The sequence below is a fragment of the Eptesicus fuscus genome, chromosome 1, assembly GCF_027574615.1.
Source record: "Eptesicus fuscus isolate TK198812 chromosome 1, DD_ASM_mEF_20220401, whole genome shotgun sequence".
NCBI lineage: Eukaryota > Metazoa > Chordata > Mammalia > Chiroptera > Vespertilionidae > Eptesicus > Eptesicus fuscus.
The window spans coordinates 127,986,542-128,007,992 of NC_072473.1; the positions used below are offsets into that span (position 1 = coordinate 127,986,542).

General features: G+C 50.6%; 1 protein-coding gene across 2 annotated transcripts in view; it reads left to right on the top strand.

Moving 5' to 3' along the window:
* The first annotated feature begins 2,673 nt into the window (after nt 1-2,673).
* Nucleotides 2,674-21,451, top strand: part of IQSEC2 (IQ motif and Sec7 domain ArfGEF 2) — an 85,263-nt gene continuing 66,485 nt past the window's right edge. For both annotated transcript variants that reach the window (XM_028135051.2, XM_008158307.3), the window contains exon 1: nt 2,674-3,588. In XM_028135051.2, the coding sequence (XP_027990852.1) occupies nt 2,879-3,588 (710 nt within the window). In that variant the 5' untranslated portion in view covers nt 2,674-2,878. The remainder of the gene's footprint in view (nt 3,589-21,451) is intronic.

Here is a 21,451-nt window from a genome sequence, read left to right on the forward strand (position 1 = left end):
TTGTCTCTGTGGATTTGCCTATTCTGGAATTGTATATAAAGGGAATCGTATAATCTGTGTCCTTTTGGGTCTCTTTTAGCAATATGTTTTCAAGGTTCATCCATGTTTTAGCATGCATCAGTACTTCATTCCTTTTTATGGCTGAATAATGTTCCACTGTGTGAATATGCCACCGTTTATTTACCCATTCATCAATACATGAACATTTGATTGTTTCCACATTTTGACTATCATGAATAATGCCGCTATGAACATTCATATACAAGTTTTTGTGTGGACATGTTTTAACGTCTCTTGGGTATATGCCTAGGAGTAGAATTCCTTGATCATATGGTAACTCTGTGTTTAACATTTTGAGACACTTACAAATTGTTTTCCAAATTGACCACACCATTTTACATTCCCACCAGCCAAGAAGGAGGCTTCCAGTTCTTCACATGCTGGCCAATACTTCTCCTGGTGTGTTCTTTTTATTTTAGCTACCATGGTGGGTGTGAAGTGGCATCTCAGTGTGTGTATGTGTATGTGTTTGTTTTAAGAAACGGATGTTTATGTTTCAACAACCTTATTTCCATTTTCCGTTTAAGAGCCTGCGGAAGAACAGCTTAAGACCACCCGGTGGTTGTTCCTACCCTTCAGTGACCTCAGGCTGGGCAGCAGAGAACTCGGGAGCTGAGCAGTCCATTCACCCTGAAATGCCTCCTGGGTCACAGCCTTTTCAGCAGCCGCCTGCTCTTCTTTCCCAGCCTCTTCAGGGTCTCCAAGTGTAGTGAGAGAGCAGGCATGACCTCCCACGGATGCTCATGGTAGATGGTCCCGCACATGCATAGAACTTCCTGTACCAGCATCTGCGATATCAGACCCACTGAGCCAGCCCCCTTGTTGTTGGATGGGATGGCAATGTTCACATGGCACAGAGGGGCGTCTGTGTGACACAGAGGCATGGTAGACAGGTTAACATAAGATGCCCCTGTGACAGGCTGGTGGTCAGCCCTGGGATCACTAACCACCGGAAGTCTCAACTCCCAGAAGGATGCCTGGATCTGATTAGTGGAGGTCCCAGGGGTGAGGCAGCCAGCAATAGGAATCTCCCTGGTGGCAGCAGCAAACTTCAGCACAGCTTACTGGTCCGTCTTCCTGGACAATCTGACACTGACAGCAGGGTTTTCAGGGGGCCACAAGGGCACGCACGAGCCACCAGCAGAAGATTCCCGCATGTTCATTTCAGAGTTCTGAGGCAGACGCCATCACTTTTCATTTTGTAGATGAGCTCTTCCATTTGGAAGCCAGCATTGGGGCCACCTAAGTGGGTTCCTGCTGCAAGGAACTTAAGGACAACCTCCTCCTTCATCCGCAGAACAGCAAGGGCTCGGGACATTGTGAAAGTTTCCCTTTCAGTTACAACAGGAACCCAGAAAAACACCTTGTGGGTAGCAGGGAAAGCTCATTGTGATTTTGAGCTGCATCTCCCTGATGGCTAATGGTGAGAAGCATCTTTTCATCTGCTTCCTGGTCATGTGTACATCTTCTTTGGAGAAACGTGTATTCAAATCCTCTGTCCATTTAAAGCAAATGGGTTGTTTTTTGTTGTTGGCATGTAAGAGTTCTTTACATAATCTGGACACAAAGCCCTTATCAGATATATCACTTACACAGATTTTCTCCCATTCTGTGGGCTGTCTTTTCTGTGCCAAATGTTTTTGCGTGCCTTCTTCCAAGACCACCCCCGGGAGGTAGGTGTTATCGATAGGGAAATGCGAGTTCAGAGAGGAGAACATGGAATTTCAATCCAGTTTTTGCCTGACTGTAAAACTCATGCTTTCTCCTCTGCCCCAACCTGCTCACGAAGATGAATGAAGACGTGTTTCTGGCTTTGAGGAGTTCAGGCTGGCAGAGGTCTTAAAACAAGAACACAAACGAATGCACTCTAAAGCAGAGTTCCACTTGGCGCCCAAATGCCAAGAGGGAAGTGTAGACCAAGTGCAGTGGGAGGTCAAGAGGGGAGAAAAAGTGAGCACCCTGGCTTGGGAAATCATTCAGGAAGGTGGCATTTGAATCTTGAAAGATGGGCACAGTTTCCCTGCATAGATATGATGGGCTGAAATAGAAGAGAGCATTTCCAAAGAAGAGCAGAAAATGAGGGTTGAGGGCATATACGGAGCTTTGATCCTAACTCTGCGATGGCTTGTTAAGATGGAGATCCTGGGACTGCCTCGGTTGGGTTGGAGGACTAGCTAAGCTGGAGGGTATCTGACACTTGGGATTGGAAGATCCCGAGGGGATGGGGAGTCCGTGGGATGCCTGGGATGGGGGTTCTTGGGGAGTCTTAGATGAGGATCTGGGGCCTGGCGGACCGGGATGCATTGGAAGGGACTGGGATGGAGTGCTTCCTTAGACTGCTTTAGGTGAGGACACCGGACCGTGGACGGTGGAGGGGAGCGGTTTCCGGCAGCCTCCGATGGGGCTGGCCCGGGTGCCTGGGGTGGGTCTCGCTTCGGACGCTGCCGGCTGTAGCAGGTGGGGCGCGCGGGGGCGGGCCGGGCGGGAGAGTGGGGGCAGGGGCGGGGGGCGGGCCGGCGGCCGGGGCGGTCCCGCGCGGCCGCGCTGCGCAGTGACTCCGCAGCGGGCGGAGCGCCGTGGGCCGCGTCCTCCTGAGCCGTGGCGGTGGCGGTGGCGGCAGCCTCAGCTCCTGCTCCCCGTGCCGTCGGACCACCCAGCGCTGTCTCCCGGGCCCCCCCGGGCCCCCGGGCCCTCGAGCCCGGTGCGCGCCCTCGCGTCCCGCCGGCCCCCTCCCCCGGCTGGGCCCGGGGGAGGGTGGCGCCGTGAGCGAGCAGGGACCGGGCTCTCCTGCCCCTTCCCCTGCCCCTGGGCCGCTAGGATGGAGGCGGGGTCGGGGCCCCCGGGCGGCCCGGGATCCGAGAGCCCCAATCGGGCGGTGGAGTACCTGCTGGAGCTGAACAACATCATCGAGAGCCAGCAGCAGCTGCTGGAGACCCAGAGACGGCGCATCGAGGAGCTGGAGGGCCAGCTGGACCAGCTCACCCAGGAGAACCGCGACCTGCGGGAGGAGAGCCAGCTGCACCGCGGGGAGCTGCACCGGGACCCCCACGGCGCGCGGGACAGCCCCGGCCGCGAGAGCCAGTACCAGAACCTGCGAGACACCCAGTTCCACCACCGCGAGCTGCGGGAGAGCCAGTTCCACCAGGCGGCCCGGGACGTGGGGTACCCGAACCGCGAAGGCGCCTACCAGAACCGGGAGGCGGTGTATCGGGACAAGGAGCGGGACGCCTCCTACCCGCTCCAGGACACTACTGGTTACTCAGCCCGAGAGCGCGACGTGGTCCAGTGCCACCTGCACCACGACAACCCGGCCCTGGGTCGCGAGCGGGGCGGGCGGGATGCCGGGCCGGCGCACCCGGGCCGCGACAAGGAAGGCGGCTATTCGGCGGCGGCGGTGGGCGTGGGGCCCCGGCCCCCTCGGGAGCGGGGCCAGCTGAGCCGTGGCGCATCCAGGAGCTCCAGTCCCGGCACCGGCGGCGGCCACAGCACCAGTACCAGCACCAGCCCGGCCACAACCCTCCAGAGAAAGTAAGGAATTGCGTGTCTGTACCCTCGGCTCTTCCCCTCTAGTTCCCTCTCCAACTTGGCCAGCCGGTAAAGGAAGAAACCCGTGCCTGATTCCAGGTCCCCCTCCCCTGCCCCAACCTGTTAGGAGAAGCCGGGTCCCCCCCCCCACCCCCTCCTCCCGCCGCAGACGCCCCTTGTCTAGCCACCCGGCCCGGGGTTGGCCCCATGAGCGCGGGCGGCTCCGGCAGTCATCACCCCTCCACTTTTTCACTCCCCGCCCGGAGCCTGGCGAGAGGATGGCCCTCCGCTTATTTATTTATTTTGGACGTGTTTATTGTCTGGGAAGGTGCCAACTCAGAGCCCCAAGGAAAAGAAAACCCCCCTCCTTTTTTCTTTTCTTTTTTTTCTTCTTCTTTTTTTTTTTCCTGCCGATGTTGTTGTTTTGCCTGTTGGGGTCTCCCATCCAGGTCCTGCCGTGCAGGCCTGCTGCTCCCCACTCCTCTGGCAGCCTCGGGCCCCATCCTTTCCCAGGGAGGCAGGTGGGGAGCGGAATGGCTGCTGGAGGCTGAGACATCCATGTGAGGGGAACTGCCGCACAGCCTGGCCTGGGGAGCAAAGATGGAGGCCTTGGCCGTTGGCTAGTTCCTCCGAGACCACCCCTTCTCCACCGCCAAGAAAAACACCACCCAGTTAAAGAGCACACACCAGGAAGACTCGTCTCCAGAGCTTCCCTCTGGCTGGATCAGTGCCAGCTTCTGTGCTGGGGTCTGCGTGCCTGCCTATCTGGGACACCTTGGCGTGATCTGTTGGGTTTGGTGGGACATGGGCTGGGCCTCCTTCTTCCATGCAGACACCCCGGTAAGCTGGTCAGGCTAAATGTCAGGCTGCGAGTCAAGGGCATGAGGGCTCCCAGGGCTGCCCTTACAGCCTCCCTGCCTTCTCTTCTGCTCGATCGGAAAGAACACTGAGCTGGGAGTTCGGAGACCTGGGTTCCCCCTCCAGCTCTGCTGCAGATTGGCTTTGTGACCTTGACCGGGTACCTTCCTCTCTCTGCCCCTCGGTTCCTTTATACCTTGTTCAAAGGCAAGGTCTGCCTTGAATGCTCTTTAAGGGCCACTCCAGCTTCAATGTGATGGTTCGATGACTAATGCAGCCACACTACAGAGCAAGTCTGAAGTCCTCTAGCGAATGGACAGCCTTCCCCCTCCTCTCACCGCTCAGCTGGTCCTACCATGTGCCACAACCAGTGGAGTGTCTCTCGGAGGAGGCTGGGCTGGGGGTGGGGAAGCCTTCTGCCTCAGGAAATCTGCCGGGAGACAGCTCTCTGCAACTCCCCCGTGGTGAGGCAGCAGACTGGGGTGCTGGGTTGAGATGGCTGGGCCCCAGGAGCAGCAGCTGCAGCTCGAGCTCCCAGGCTGGGCTTCACTGCAGTGCACCCTCAGCTCGGTTTTGGTGTGAACTGTCCCAGAGCAGAGTGGGGGCGAGGGAGAAGAGCTCTCCTGCCCAGGCAGGGCTGCTGGGAGGCCACTCCTGGAGGACTGGCTGCATGCGTGCGGGGCCCCACACTGGAGGAAGGGTCTAGATCCACCAAGAACGGTCTTGGTCTTCTTTCAGGACAGGGCCATGGTAGGGTGACTGCAGGGGTACCCTGGGCAGGCATTGTGCTCCTCAAGCCTGGCTGCGGACTTTTCTAGAGTGATCAGGCCCGTGACAGAGGGGGCAGCCTCATTATGTGTGGCTCCAGGGAGCTGAAACAGGAGCAGTGGGAACGATGGGGATAAATCAGGAAGAACTTCTCCACCTGGCTAGCTGGTGATGCAGGAGGCTGCCTCTAGGGGGGCGAAGGGGGGGCCGAAGGGGGGTCGAGGAGAGCTGGAGAAAGCACAATTCCTGAATCAGGTGTACAGCCCAATGAAAGGACCCGAGCCTCCCCCAGTTCCAGGATTCTCTGACGTTCAGAGTCTCCATCCTGCAGACGTAGGTTTGAAGCTCTTGGCTGGCTGGCAGCCCATTTGCTCTTGAGCTCGGTGCTTCTGCCGGCCACGCCAACCAACCTCTTGATCCCTCCCAGTTCTCGTTGGATTTCCTGGCTTCGCATTTCCTACTGGATTCATAAAGGGGTTTGGAGAGTTCCCTGCATTTCTCCTAACCGCATATTAAATAGTGGCCCCTCCATTATTTCCTCTTCTGCTCCTCACAACAGGCAGTGAGCATCGCTAACTCCATTTTAGAGATGAGGAAACCGAGGCTCCAAGATGAAGAGACCTTGCTCAAGGTTATGCTGCTAGTTCCTAATGGAGCCGGGACTAGAACCCAAGTCCACCTGTCTTGGACGCCTGTTATTCTTCCACTCTAAACCACAGGAATCTCTTGGCCTCAGGACGTGGCTGGGTCAGGAGCTGGGAGAGGCCAGGAGACCCTTAGGTATCTAGAGGATTTGAGTGGGATGAGTGAGGGAGTTGACAGGAGAGGGAAGAAGGCTGTACCTCTCTCCTTTCCACTCTGCCTCCTGGCCAGGCGTCGGGAGGGCCTGTTGATGCAGTAGCCAATGCCGCCACCACAGCTGCTGCAAGTGACTCCCCTGCCAGGCCTGTTCTGGGTTTGCAGAGTGGGTGAGAAGGCTGCCGCTGGAAGCTGGGGCAGGCAGGGTGGGAGTTTCGCAGCAGAGGCTGCAGCATTGGGGGAGGATAGGTAGATGCTGGTACAGGCTGGGCGCTCCTGGTGCCCAGGCTCCCTCTGGTGGAGGAAGAGGGGAGAGAGGGGCCCGGGCCCAGCTCGGGCTTGTTGAGGCCCCCCCTCCGCCAAGGGACTTACTGAGTCCTCCCGGCCACCCTGTGCGTCCGTCCGTGTGTACAGTGCGCATTTTGTAGCTGAAGCACCTGGGGGCTCCGAGAAGTGAAAGTGACACAGCAGAAGTCACACTACCCATAGGACAGACTCCTGATCCTGTGAACTTTCCCTCTACCGCAGTTGATAGCAGCTGTCCTGTCCACCCCCACCCATGTCATCCCCCCAGGATTCCCACATCCTCCCGCACTGTCTCTTCTGGACAAGTTCCCGGATGCCAGGATGCCTTCTGCTGTGCTCTGGGTGTGGCCTTTCTAGTACAGCAGGGAGCGACAAGAGACCCGACCTCCTTCTGGCCACCGGTCCTCTGGACGGGAGGGCTTTGATTGTTTGTTTGTCTTTTAGTAGCTGCTGGGGCGCTACCAATGCTCAGATCGTTTTCCTTGAAATTGTCCTCCACCCCCCGCCCTCCAGATGACTAGAGGAGCTCCCTGCTTTCTTTGTTGATCTTGGCCTGGCTCCCCCTTGCAGGTCAGGCACCTGGATGATTTACAGACACGCTGGGCAGGGGGCCACTGCCGAGCTGCCCCAGGCTGAAGCCAGCTGTGTTCCCGATGCTGTGTGCAGGGGCCCAGCTCCGGCTTTGCGGTAGGCGGTGGTGGGCTGAAGCTGGTGTGGGGGAACTCTTCATCCTCTGCCCCCACCCCCTGCCCACCCACAAGCTGGCCCACACTAGGGACAGCAGCCAGACGGCTGGCCTGGTGTTCTCGCCAGCCAGAGCAACATCTGGTCTACCACGCAGCTGTCTCCCACAGGCCCTGGGGTGTCAGTGCGCTCCCCGTGCTGCCCACAGGGGCTGAGGGCACTTGGGAGGGCAGGAGCGAGCCCAGGGAGAGGCCCCAGGGAAGCCTGTCTCCTGTGGGGTCTCCGGTGCTTTTCCCAGGGGGGGTCTTTCCTTTTTCTCGCGAGGGAAAACCATTTATCTTCCCCCTACTGTGTTGAGAGCATTATACTCGTGTGGGAGGAAATGATATTGTCAAGCTGAATGAGAATTAGAGGAATCTTCCTTCTCTGTCTAGATCTGGGACAAGAATGGGGTTGTTGTCATCCACAAACATTTCTTAGCTGCGTGCACACAGCAGGAGAGGCCCCCAGGCTGAGCCAACACCGGGATCTCTGCGCTTGAGAGCCCCCTCCCCCACCCCCAGCCAGCCAGACACACAGGGTTCCGGTCAGGCCCCCCCCGTCACAGTGGTGCCCAGAACAAACACGCATAGCAAGGAAGGTGAGGAGTGGAGGGCGGGGGAACTTTGAAGAGCGGGGTGTCTCCAGAGGGGGGTGGGAAGAAGACCAGGTGCAAGCTTGCCCTCCACTGCCCTTTGATCTGTCCCACCCCTGCCTGCTGTGGCTTCTGAATTTGCCGGGAGCATAGTAAAGGCCTGTAGCACAGAGAAGGGGCCATGCATGTGCTGAGTGAGTCTCAGCCTTCTTTCTGCATGCCAGGCAGCACCCTATGTGGCTTTATGTAATAAGAGCTATCATCTTCTTCCTGCATGTACTGTGTGTGCCAAGAAGTATTTGTTCTCAGCCCTTTGCATGTATGAATTCATTCAGCCTTCAACCGAATCCTTTGAGGTGGATATTGTTATTGAATCCATTTTACAGATGAGGAAACCAAGGCCCAGAAAAGTTGGCTAACTTACGCAGGGTCACTCAGTGAGTAAGGGAAAGAACTGAGAAGGATCTAGAAGGAGCCTTGGTGGTCGGGCTCCAGAGTTCATCGACAGTGTTCTTACCCATCAGGCAGTACTGCCTCTTCTCTCATTTGCACAGAGGGAGTCCCTGCCGGGGGGGGGGGGTGGTATTAGTATTATCCTCCGTTTTCAGACAAGGTATCAAGGATCAGAGAGGTGTGGTTACATGCCTGCATGGAGGTTACACAACTGCATGAAGCCCGGAACCATCTGACCCCCTGAGCCTGTGGTACATCTTTGCCTCCTGCAGGCAGGCGGGGTGTAAAGCCATCACACTAGCTGCGGCTCCTGGGACCACTGCCCCAGTCAGGCTCCCTCTCCTGGATAGCCTCGTGCTTTTTGCCATAGTCTCCTAATAGATACCCCTCCTGCTCTTGCTTCGCCAAGCCTCTGATGAAGTGCAGCCAGGCCAACCTTTCTACAGGGCTCCAGCGGTTTCACTTTCTCTTCTGCCTGCAGGGGAATGTTCAAACTCTTCTGTCGGCGGCCGCACACGGTCCTCTTTGGATGTGCCTGCAACTCTCTTCTCATCTTTTTACAGTGCCCTTCACACAGACCGCACTCCAGCCAGACTGGCCCGTGTGCCCCTTTATGAGCCCCCACTCGGCCAACCGCTAGCCCCTGGGTCTTGGCTCATGCTGTTCCCTTCTCCTGGGCTGCTCCATCCAGTTCCCAGGCTCGGTTCTGCTGTCATCTCTCCCATGTTTGTTCACTGGTCCCTCCCGGGGTTTGGTCTCTCCGTGACCCTTGAAATGAGCACTTTGCCCCATTTTATACCTTGATGGTTATTTGTTTACATCTCGTGTCCTCTCTACTAGATTGAGAGTCCCTGCAGATTGTGATTTAACTGACATCTATTGGGTGCATGTTGTATCTAAGTGAGGTGCTCTGGGCATGAGTGAAGGAGCTAGAGGCTTGGGAACACATAGCACAGCACATAGTAGCTGCTCAATAAATGTTGAGTAGACAAATGAATGGCAGATTAAGTCTTGGTGCACTAATGGCCACAGGTGCCTACGTTTTTCTTCATTCCAGGACTTCTATAGAAAAAGATGACTCAACTTCAGAATTCTCTTGGCTTCAGGGTGGCTTTTTCCTCATGCTTCCTGAAGCTGTTTGACCTCTGATCTCTGTCCCCCTCATACTCCCCAGTCTCCCAGTTCACAGAGTGTCAGGGTAACAGAATCAGGCAGGACTTTGGAGACGTTTGGGCACATCTGCCCATGGTTACCTCTTCATCACATGCTATGGCCATGTCATGCCATGGTCTTGACCCTCAATCCAAGATATTCTGTTCTGAAAGGACCAAAGAAGCTTCATAGGACCCCTGTGCAGTCCTCCATAAAATTTTTATTGGGCTCAGATCCTGGGCCAGGCACAGTGTCTTGGAGTCAGAATAAGACTCAGTCCCTCTGGCTCATTTCCTGCTGTGTTTCCTGGAAGAAGAATAAAAATACTGGTCACAGGGAAGAAATGATGAATAAATGACTTATTTCTTCTTTTGAGATAGGATCATTTGCTAGTCACTCTCACTTCATAGTGGCCTTAGGTCTCTCTCCAAGCACCCATGTGAAAAGCCCATTCTCACGCACTTAGGAACTGAAACTGTCTGGCAACTTAGCATTCGGATCAAGTGTGGTGCTGGGAAGGAGGACTTTGTGCGACTCTAGGCACTTCACATCACTTTCAGGGCCTCTGTTTTCTCAAGTAGGAAGCAGGGATAAAACTGTGTTTTTGACATGTAAGGTTAATGTTCCCCCCCTACAAAAAAAATGTATCCGAAAATGTCCTGGCTGTCTAGCACACCCAGTAAGCTCCTGATCAGGATAGAAAGCTGAGGAACAAGGATGGAAAATAATATGTGAGGTTGCCCTGCCCCCTAGAGGTGGAGCGTAGCAATCAAAACAACCTAGCCAAGATCGACGTCGCATTACAGCCTTTTCAAAACAAAGATGACAAGCCGGAGGTACGACGCTGACAGGGTGATTCCTCTGACATTTTAGGATGAAATCTATCACACTTACCACCAGATATGTGCCATTTCAAATGCACTTATTTGTAGCGATGTGATTTTTCTGCCTTTTTTCCCCCCAGAGATAATATCATTGCATCTCTGGGCCTTGTGATTTCCTACAGGATTCCAGAATGCAGCAAACTGCCTTCACTTGAATGAAACCAGTATTTTTCTCTATATAACCACATTAGAATTGTTGTCATTATGTCAGTAATAAAAAGCATCTAATTTCTCCCTCCCCCCCAAATTTCCTTATAAAACTGAAAGGCATCTCACACAACTGTACACATCTGATAGGCGAGCCAACTCATAAATAACCCATTTTATGGTGTTTGTTGTGAGAATTAAATAGGATGACGCTTATGAGTGTTCAGCACATAGTGTGCGTTTACTCTCTGCAAACACATACTATGTGTTTGCAAAAGGGAGGTCTGGGCATGTTTATTATTAACTAGAGGCCCGGTGCACAAAATTCGTGCACAGGGTGGGTGTCTCCCTCAGCCCAGCTTGCACCCTCTCCAATCTGGGACCCCTCGAGGGATGTCCTGTGATGAACATTATACAGTTCCTGGCTTCAGGGTGCTCACAGTTGGATGGAGAGGATGGCCATGGAAACAGATGATTGCAATGGGGTGTTCTGTGTGCTATGCCACAGGGGAGCTAGAGGGCATGGGTATCCAAAGGAGGAACATCTATCCGGACTGTCAGGGAGGGCTTCCCAGAGGAGGTGATGTCTGTACTGAGGCTCAGAGGATGAGTAGGAGTTAGCTAGGTGAAGAAGGATGGCATGTGGGTTGGTGGGAATTGGCAAAAGGGAGGTTAAGGCAGAGGAGACAGCATGAGCGAAAGTAGAGAAGCAGCAGGGTACAGGGAGGGGATAGGTCCTTTTTTAAAAAATCCTTATCCGATGATATTTTTTTCCATTGATCTTTTTGAGAGAGAGTGGAAGGGATAGAGGAGGGGGAGAGAGAGAGAGAGAAACATCGATGTGAGAGAGACACAGATGTGAGAGAGACACATCAACTGGTTGCCTCCCACACGCACCCCAACTGGGACCTGGGATCAAACCTGCAATTGAGGTACGTGTCCTTGACTGGGAATCAAACCCACAACCCTTTGGTCCACAGGTCGGTGCTCTAACCACTGAGAAAACCAGTCATGGTGGGAAAAGTAGTTTTATCAAGTTAATACAAACTGGAGCACAAACAGGGGAGGCAGGGAGCATCTGGAGAAGACTCTGAAGAGTCGGCCAGCCCAGATCATGGGGACACTTGAATAGCAGGGTCAGGAGTTTTATCATATTGAAAATTGAGAACCAACGTAGGGTTTTAAGCTGAGGGAAGAGGTGTGCATTGCAGAGTATGGGTGACCTGTTGAGAGCGTGTTTTGGAGAGATCCCACTAGAGGGCAGTTTGGAAGGTACTTTGGAGGCATCCAGTGAGGAGGCTCATGTGACAGTCTAGGTCAGGGGTCCTCAAACTTTTTAAACAGGGGGCCAGTTCACTGTCCCTCAGACAGTTGGAGGGCCGGACTATAGTTTAAAAAAAACTATGAACAAATTCCTATGCACACTGCACATATCTTATTTTGAAGTAAAAAAACAAAATGGCAAAAACACCCGCATGTGGCCCGCGGGCCGTAGTTTGAGGACGCCTGGTCTAAGTGAGAGATGATAAGGTCTGAGCTTGGGCAGTGAGAGTAGAGGTCATCTATTGGGGGGAATAGGTAGTGACAACACAATGACAAGTGCTGTGACAGGGGAATACAGCCTACTGTGGGAGCTCAGAGGAGCAGCAGCCGTTCATGCCCAGAAGGGTTTTTATAATACCAGCATAAGCCCGGTTGGTGTGGCTCAGTGGTATGAACCAGATCACAGTTCGATTCTCGGCGAGGGCATATGCCCAGGTTGTGGGCTTGATCCCCCAGTGGGGGGTGTGCAGGAGGCAGCTGATCAATAATTCTCTCTCATCATTGATGTTTCTGTCTCTCTCTCCCTCTCCCTTCCTCTCTGAAATCAATACATTTAAAAAAATAAAAATAAATAATACCAGCATAAGAGTCAAGAAACTTGGAGCTGGAAGGGCCCTTAAAAATCATCCAGTCTAGACTGTTCAGTTTATAGAGAAGACTGAGGCCCAGAGAGAGAACAGACTTGTAAAGGGCCACTCAACGTGTAGGCAGAGGAGCTCTGATTAGAAGAGCCACTCTCACATGAATGCCAGTGATCAAAGCATCGTTCCTTAAACGAACGCTTTTATGCCTTGAAATCTTATGGAGGTTGCAGGGATCATTATCTTTGTGTTGTACAGATGAGAAATCCGGGGCTCAAGGCGCCTGGGTGACTTGTGGGGGAGGAAGCGATGAAGAGGAGGCATCACCGAGATAAAGGCTCTCTTGCTTCCACGGCAGACAAAGCTCTCTGGTCGGGTTCAGCCCTCAGACATCAGATCTGCTGGATTCATGAGGAAACTATGGTCTTATTTCTTCAACTCAGGCCTGGCCTTCTTTCTGCTGCTCTCTGCCGGAGAGGTCCTCACTTAATGTAATGGAGGCCGCTCAGAAGCAGTTTCTGGCCCGACAGCCAGGCCTGTCATCCTGCTTGAGGCCCCATGGTATGATACGTACAGAATGAGCTTTGGAGACAGACAGACCTAAGTTTGAATCTAGGCTCTGCCCAGATCCACTGGATGACCTCAGCTAGGTCATTGTGCCTTTTCTGAGCCTTAGTTTCCTCATTTGTAAAATGGGACAGCAATGCCCAATTCTCAGGATTACCCAAGATCCTTGAAGGGTACTCCCTGGTACTTTGGATGCTCAATAAAGAATCATTTCTGGGGGAAGAAAACCAGTGAAATAATCCTTGATCGTGCCAAAGCATATGCTCTTATACGTCATTTCATAATCATAATATTGCCAGGGATTCTTCAGTTTTGTTTTTTTAATCCTCACCTGAGGATATATCTTTATTGATTTTAAAGAGAGAGGAAGTGGGGAGAGAGAGAGAAACATAAATGTGAGAGAGAATAATTGATCCATGTCCTCCCGTATACACCCCAACCAAGGATTGAACCCAAAACCTAGGTATGTGCCCTGACCAGGGCTTGAACCCACAACTTTTTGGTGTATGGGATGATGCTCCAACCAACTGAGCTATCCGGCCAGGGCGGATTCTTCATTTTTTATAGGAGATAACTCATCCAAATATTTAAATAGATGAGACAAAGTTGAAACAAAACAAAACAAAACAGTCATTTCCTGCTCCTTCATGAAATCTCCCATGGACAACGAATTGAAGAATTCAGTGCTCAGCAAAGATTTGCTTCTCCTGAAAACTGGTATATTTCCTCCTTCCTAATATGAGGCTGTCATGGCTCACTGTATCTTGCTTTCTGCATCAGCTGCTGGTTAATTTGAAGAACAACTCTAGTGTGTTTGTTGATCTCCTTTTCTACGTTCTTATTTTCTAGTTCAATTTTTATCCTTTTCTTATCTGTGTTATTGGAGTAAGCCACCTCAAATCCTTTGTGACTCAGGCGGGTATAAATAACTAATGGGTGTAAATAGTTGAATGAATGGAAGGCAGGAGAGGCTGGACTGGCCATGGTAGCGTTGGAAGAGGACCAGAGGGTGGTGCAGGCTGGGGCAGCTGAGAGGCTGCATCTGCATGGATGACTATGGTCCTGTGAGGAGTTGAAGGGTTAGTTAGGGAGGAATCAGTCCTTCACTCGCCTGCCTTGCTACTGCTCTCAAAAGAAGCATGGATTGGAGAACAGGTTCTCATGTCACCTCTCCCCGGAATCATCAACCTCCCACTTAAATATGTACCATGTGGAAGACTGAGGTCCAAAGAAAGAGGAGGGACTTGTTTTTTAAATTAGCCCGGCCGGTGTGGCTCAGTGGTTGAGCATCCACCCAGGAACCAGGAAGTCACCGTTCAATTCCCAGTCAGAGCATATGCCCAGGTTGCGGGCTCAATCCCCAGTGTGGGGCATGCAGGAGGCAGACAATGATTCTCTCTCATCATTGATGTTTCTATCTCTCCCTCTCCCTTCCTCTCTGAACTCAATAAAAATATATTTTAAAATATGTATTTTTTAAAAAAATAAATAGCCCTAGCCAGTTTGGGTCAGTGGATAGAGAGCATCAGCCTGTGGCCTGAAGTGTCCCAGGTTCAGTTCTGGTCAAAGGCACATGCCCGGGTTGTGGGCTCGAGCCCTAGTGGGAGGCATGCAGGAGGCAGCTGATCAATGATTCCCTCTCATCATTGATGTTTCTATCTCTCTTTCCCTCTCCCTGCCTCTCTGAAAGCAATAAAAATACATTTTAAAAATAAATAAATAAACAAAATTAAGTCAAAGCAGTACATTTACACAATTTTAAAAGGTTATTTCTTCATTTATCAACTTTAAACATGATCTATTGACTTCATCCTAGTATGACAAATGAGAATTTAACTTATTTGTAACACTTGGCTCTTTCTCGTGCCCCTCCTAAATTGTGATAATATTACTATTTCAGTTCCTCTAGTTACCTTTATAACTTTATTGATACTATTTTAAAATGTGATTTCTTATTCCATCAATTTTCCAGTGTCTCTTGACCACTCCGTTGGTAAGACATGGTTACTACTGCCCCATCCTTCCTTCCATCTCTTCTCTGCCCTTTTCCTCCCACTTTTCTGTGTTCAGTCATTGTGTTTTGCTAATCCTCAGCCGAGGATATTATTTTTTCCCCATTGATTTTTAGAGAGAGGGGAAGGGAGGGGGAGAGACAGGGACAGAGAAAGAAACATCAATGTGAGAGAAACACATCGATTGGTTGCCTCATGCGGAGGCCCCGACCAGGGCCTGGGATCAAGCCTGCAACCGAGGTACATGCCCTTGACCGGAATCAAACCTGCCACCCTTCAGGTTTGACCTAGCTGATGCTCTAACCACTTAGCAAAACCAGCCAGGCCTATGTTCAGTAGTTTTGCATCCAGTGAGGCTGGTTACATTTGCATTCCATTCTGTAACAATAATTAGGTTTCCAGTGCTTTATCGAGACAAATTGGCTTTAAAAGCTGACCACCGACACACTGTGTTTATGTGATGATGACTATGTCAATAGTACTCATTGCAGGACCAAATAGTGTACAGTAATTGCACATCACTTCCCACAGATCCCTGTCACAACCTCTGTACTCCCGGGAAAATGTTTCTAGCTTCAAGAGCAAATGAATTTTCCTTTTTTATGCTCTATGAATTGCTCACAATCACGCCACTTTTTCTTCCCCCCCCCCCCTATTTGGACCAGAACTTTCTTTCTGCCTCCCTCCTTCCCTCCCTTCCTTCCTTCTTATCTATTTGCTTGGTTGCTTACTGTTGTGTGGAGTTCTTGAATCCATAAGATAATCATAACACATCTTCTGGGGACATTTTACTTGGAGATTTTTAGGAGAGGGTTTTTTGGTAACTTCATAATGAAATATGCATATAGAAAAGCGCTCAGATCACAAATGAATAGTTTGGTCAGCTTTTACAAGCCAAACATTCCTTATGTAACCAGCACTCAGCTCAAGGTCTGTTTGTCATTCACCCCACCTGGTACTCAGCGAGCCCTTGCCATTTGATGCACTATTTTTTCTTACATAATTTCTTGAATAGTTTCCTCCCCCTCGTTTTCTCTTTCTCTTTCTGGAATGCCTATTAGTTGGATGTTGAGCTTCCTGGATGGATCCTCCAGGCCACTCATCTTTTCCATTTGATAGTTTATGAATGAGTTCATAGACGGTCTGAACAAGATGTCTGTCTCTCCAAGGCTGGTGTGTTCACTCACTGGCTTTATTTTAGAAATATATTGTTTATTGATTTCAGAGAGGAAGGGAGAGGGAGATAGAAACATCAATGATGAGAGAGAATCATGGATCGGCTGCCTCCAGCACGCCCCCTACTGGGGATCAAGCCCACAACCCGGGTATGTGCCCTGACCAGGAATCAAACCATGCTCAACCACTGAGCCACGCTGGCTGGGCACTGGCTTTGTTTTAGGTGAACCACCAGGGAGCTGGCTGTTAGAATGGGTGTCCCCCAAAGGGCAGAATAAAAAGCACTTTATTTGGGGGAGGTGGGATAGTTTAATTTCTTTAGCCAAAAGCCCTCTGATATTTTGCCTTAGGGTGAGTGCCAGACAGTCTCTGCTCTGGGCAGGTGGGGGGTCTTGGGGAGTGGGGTGGGGGCAATTTCATGTATTTACCTTCAGATTATCCCCATTTTCAGCCCTTCCCTCATACTTCCCATCTCCATCTCTGGGCCTCTGGTGACCCGACTGGCTCCCTCCCTGGCTGCCGCTCCCTGAGTGGTGTCCCTGGCTCTCCTGCCACTGTGAACACTTCCTGTTGTTTTTTGCTTCCAGAAATTGGTGGAAATTTCTCACCCATTGTCATCACCCTTTCTCTTACATCTGCTTCACTGTTATGAGTTTGTACCTTATTTTGTTCCTTTATTCCTTCACTTTCGTGCTAGAGATCCTGGGAAAGAGGGGAGATATAAACATGTGAGCTCTTGAGGTCCAAACCAAGCTAAAGCTACTTTTTTGGGGTGGTTAATCCTCACCCAAGGATATTTTCTCCATTGACTTTAAATATATATTTTATTGATTTTTTTACAGAGAGAAAGGGAGAGGGATAGAGAGTTAGAAACATTGATGATAGAGAAACATCGATCAGCTGCCTCATACACACCTCCTACTGGGGATGTGCCCGCAACCAAAGTACATGCCCTTGTCCGGAATCGAACCTGGGACCTTTCAGTCCGCAGGCCGACGCTCTGTCCACTGAGCCAAACCGGTTAGGGCTCCATTGACTTTAGAGAGCATGGAAGGGACGGGGAGAGACACACAGAGAGAAACATCGCTGTGAGAGCGACATTGCTTGGTTGCCTCCTGCATGTACTCCGACCGTGGCTGGAGATAGAACCTGAAACCCAGGTACATGCCCTTGACCAGAAATCAAACCCACAACTCTTCAGTGCTTAGACCAACGCTCTGACTACTGAGCAAAACTGGCTAGGGCACTACTTTTGAAAATAGTTGGTTTCCTCAAACCAGATTGAGAATGGAAATTATTAGTAATCTCCCTCCCCCCCCCACCCCCCCGCCAAATACCCAACTCTGGATGGCCTCATTTTGGCATGTGTTGGCCCTGGCTCCAGCCCTGTTGTGAGCATTCCCATGGCAGCCTTTGAAGCACCCCTTTTTCCTGTTCAGCTGTCTAGACCATGCAGTCAAGAGAGTGTTCAACTGCCCAGCCAGTGTGGCTCCGTGGTTGAACATGAATCCATGAACCAGGAGCTCATGGTTCGATTCCCAGTCAGGGCACATGCCGGGGCTGTGGGCTCGGTCCCCAGTGTGGGGCATGCAGGAGGCAGCTGATCAGTGATTCTCTCTCATCATTGATGTTTCTATCTCCCTTCCTCTCTGATATCAATATATATATATATTCCTCAACTGAGGGACTGGAGATCCGCATTCTGACCCCTGCCTTGCCACTGCCTCCTGCTGCCTCCCCTGGCTCAGCCACTCTACCTCTCAGGATGCCCTTGCTGTGATGGGTCGGCTGTGAGCTGTGCTTTGGCAGGATTCGGGTGGGTGCTTGGAGAGCAGCCCAGCCTCCTTCCTCAGGCAGTGGGGAGCAGGTGGGCCAGAGATGGGCCCCAAGTGCAGAGGAGGGGGATTTGAGGCTGAGCTGAGGCTTCTGCAGCAGCAGGCTGCTCTAGCTGCTCCCCCTTCCGCCCACTCTCTTCCCATCATGGCTGAGCCTCCATCCCTCTTCCTCCAGCAGAGGGAGGCAAGAAGGGATGGCTGGAAAGCCAGTTCCATCCTCCTGTTCTCTGTCACCGTGCTGCGCTGCGCTGCAGTACCTGTGCCTAACTCCACCTTGTCCTTCTCGTGCTCTCCTCTTCCATCCTGAGTGATTATCTCTTCCAGAAGCACTCCCTGAATGCTCATGGCATGCGGGGGGGGGGGGGGGTGCCTTGGGTTGCACTGTGTGGAAGGGGGAGGGGAGGGAAAGAGGCCAAGCTTACGGGCTGATATGGGAGATGAAGTGCCGTTTAGCTCTGGCATGGCAGAAGGAAGCCGCAGCTGTAGTGGTTAAAAGCATTGGTTTTGGAGTCAGACAGAAACCCAGATTTGAATCTCAGCTGCACAACTTATTAGCTGTGTGACTCTAGGTAGATCACATTGCTATTCTGAGCCTCAATTTTCACAGTTATACAGTGTGAAGAAGAATAACTACCTTGCACAGCCCGGCCAGTGTGGCTCAGTGGTTGAGCGTCGACCTATGTATGAATCAGGAGGTCGTGGGTCATGGTTCAATTCCCCATCAGGGCACATGCCCGGGTTGCAGGCTTGATCCCCCAGTGTGGGGTGTGCAGGAGGCAGCCGATCCATGATTCTCTCTCATCATTGATGTTTCTACCTCTCCCTTCCTCTCTGAAATCAATAAAAATACATTTTTTAAAAAAAATTACTACCTTGCATAGCTGTTTTGAAGATAAAACAAGCCTAGGACCATTGTGGGTGCTTAATAAATAGTCACTTAATTCTTTGGGGTTATTAGAAGGCAGAATACGCTAAGGACCAAATAAAGCCTGCTTTAGTGATTGAAAGGAGTTGGGGTTAAAGAAGACAGCATTTGGCCTTATCACCCCTTGGGCCGAGCCCCCCAGAGGCTCCCCAGCAATTACTAGTACACAATGAAGTTCACACTCTTGCCTGGTGTTGAAGGCTCTCTTCGTTGTAGTGTCTGCCTGTCTTCTCTTTAAAAGGAAAATTTGAAGTGATACTTTCCTCTTTATTTCCTGAAAGAGAAATTTTTAAAGTGATAGAAAGATCTGTCCTTTGAAGTATGAAGCAATCATTATCATCATCATCATAACCATCCTTTCCATCCCTGAAATTGTCCAATGAGTCGTGGTAACAAGTACTATAGGAAGAGTAATGAGAAGCAAAAAGCTTTTGAGTCATAATCACGATTCCATTATATTCTGATTGACATCCTGAGAAAAATGGTTCCCTTATCCATAAAATGGAGATGAATATACCTATGTATTTTGGTTGACAAAAATAAGAGGAGATTATAGACACAAAGTGCTTAATACATATTAGGTTTTCCATAGATGTTGGTTTCTTCTTTTGGTATATGGATAATCAAGAATTAAAAGTTTTAAATTGCAAAAAAAAAAGTATATATATATATATATATATATATATATATATATATATAAAGAAAGAAAAGAAAAAGGAAGCAAAAAGCTAACTAGTAGCAGAAACAACCGTGGTCTTCGTTTTGCATCCCCACCACCTTCTTGGCCTTGATGTGTGGATCCATTGCTGAAAGCAGTTACGTTATCCAATAACCTTTTTGATTTGTCCTGTGGTTCATCTAGTTATTCTTCCCTTTTAATAAATCTTTATAAGATTTTCTTGCATGTCACCATTACGTCATCCACCTGACTTCACTACCTGCCTACTTGTCATTTCTAGGTCTAATTCCTGATTCAGATGGGCCCCTTAGAAAGGTTTTTACTTTCACCTTCCACATGGTTGTGATTTAGGTGGCACTTGAACTTGGGAGGCAGCTTTGCTTCTCCCCTAGTGCTTTTCCACTTCCTGGCCACCACGAGTAGGTCTCCATACCACTTATGGTCCAGGAAAGAGCTCTTGTGTGCACCTTCGGGTCAGACCACAGCCCCACAACACCTTTCTAGCCACTCTGTTCCCTTCATGACCTTGCACTCCAGTTGTACTGATCTGTCTAGGGTTCCCTAATCATAGTGGACTTCTTTATGCTTCCATGCCTATGTCCCAGCTGTTCTCCTAGCCAAGAATGCCTTTGTGCCCCTGTCTACATGGCAGATAGCTGCTCCATTGCTGAAGAACATCTTCACACTGTTCCAGGCACTGGGATACAGTGAACAAAACCTCTGCCCTGAGGAGCAGACATTCTAGTGTGTGAATGCAGGGGGCAGGGACAGACAAGAAACAAACAAGAAGATACAGAATATGTCAAATAGTGGTAAGTGCTATGGAGACAAATAAGGCTGGGTAGGGGGGGTGGGGAGTGCAGAAGCCCAGTCAACTCCACCATAGTCAGTATTCACCAGACCATTATTAAGCAGCCTTTTCTCATTTAAGCATTTTCCAATGTTATTACATATTCATTACAACCATAATCCTTTCAACAACTTTATCGGATTAGTGGTTTTATTACCTCTATTATATTGATGAACAAACTGTGCCTTAGAGATGTAAAGCACATAGTTAGGAGGGGCAGAGCTGGGATTTAAACCCAGCCTGTCTGACCCAACGCCTGTACTCACAACCACTAAACCATTGTGCCCCCAGCAAGCCTCACAACGACTCTGTGAAGTTGGAATTATTATACCTATGTTATAGTTGGGGACACTGAGGTTCAGAGAGGGGAATGGACTCATCCACAGTTGCACAGCAAACAAATTGATTTGAACCCAAATCTGTCCACCACTCAAGGCTAGGCCCTTCTACAAACCCTGAGGCTTAGGAGGGATCCATGGACTTGCCTGCCTCTGTATTTCTGGGTACCAGGCAAGGTACAGTTGAAGCCCTTGGTCCTTCACCCTTCTCTTCCCACCTGTGGTTTAAATGGAACTTTGAAATGTGTATGGACACCCTAGGCCACATCCAAGCCCCATCTATTTCTCCTTCCACTTGGCCACCCATTAGGTCTAGCATATGGACCTGGATAGTAAGACCATACAATTCCTACAAGTAAGCTGAAGAACTACAGACAGGCAATTCTGGGGTCCTGGGTACCTGGAGTGCAGTCTGGAAGAGAGAGGGCCAAAGGTCCTGATGGACATATTCCCTTTGCCCCACAGACCCTTTACCTCATGGAGGAGGGCCTCTAAAGTGTGGGGTCCAGTGTAGGGGCCTCTGTTTCCCAGTACAGCCTATGACAGTGTGACTTGCCCTAGGCTGGGCTCCATGAGCCCCTTTTAGCTTCCTGCGCTGGGTCCTGCTTTGCAGTGAGGATGGGGTGTTGTTCCATGGGCCCGGGCCTTCAGGGTCTCTGGCCAGTGAAGAACTGCGCCTTCCCAGCAAGCACTGCTAAATTGTGTACACATACCCTTAGGTCCCCTTCACAGTAATTTTTGTTCATAGCACTCTCAGGATAGTTATCTTCCTTTTTTTTAAGAGCTTTTCAAAATTATAATTTAATGTATTCTTCCATTAGAAAATTTTTAAAATCTTGGGAAAGTAGAGGAGAAAACCATTACCCATCATTACAACACACAAAGGCAGCCACTCT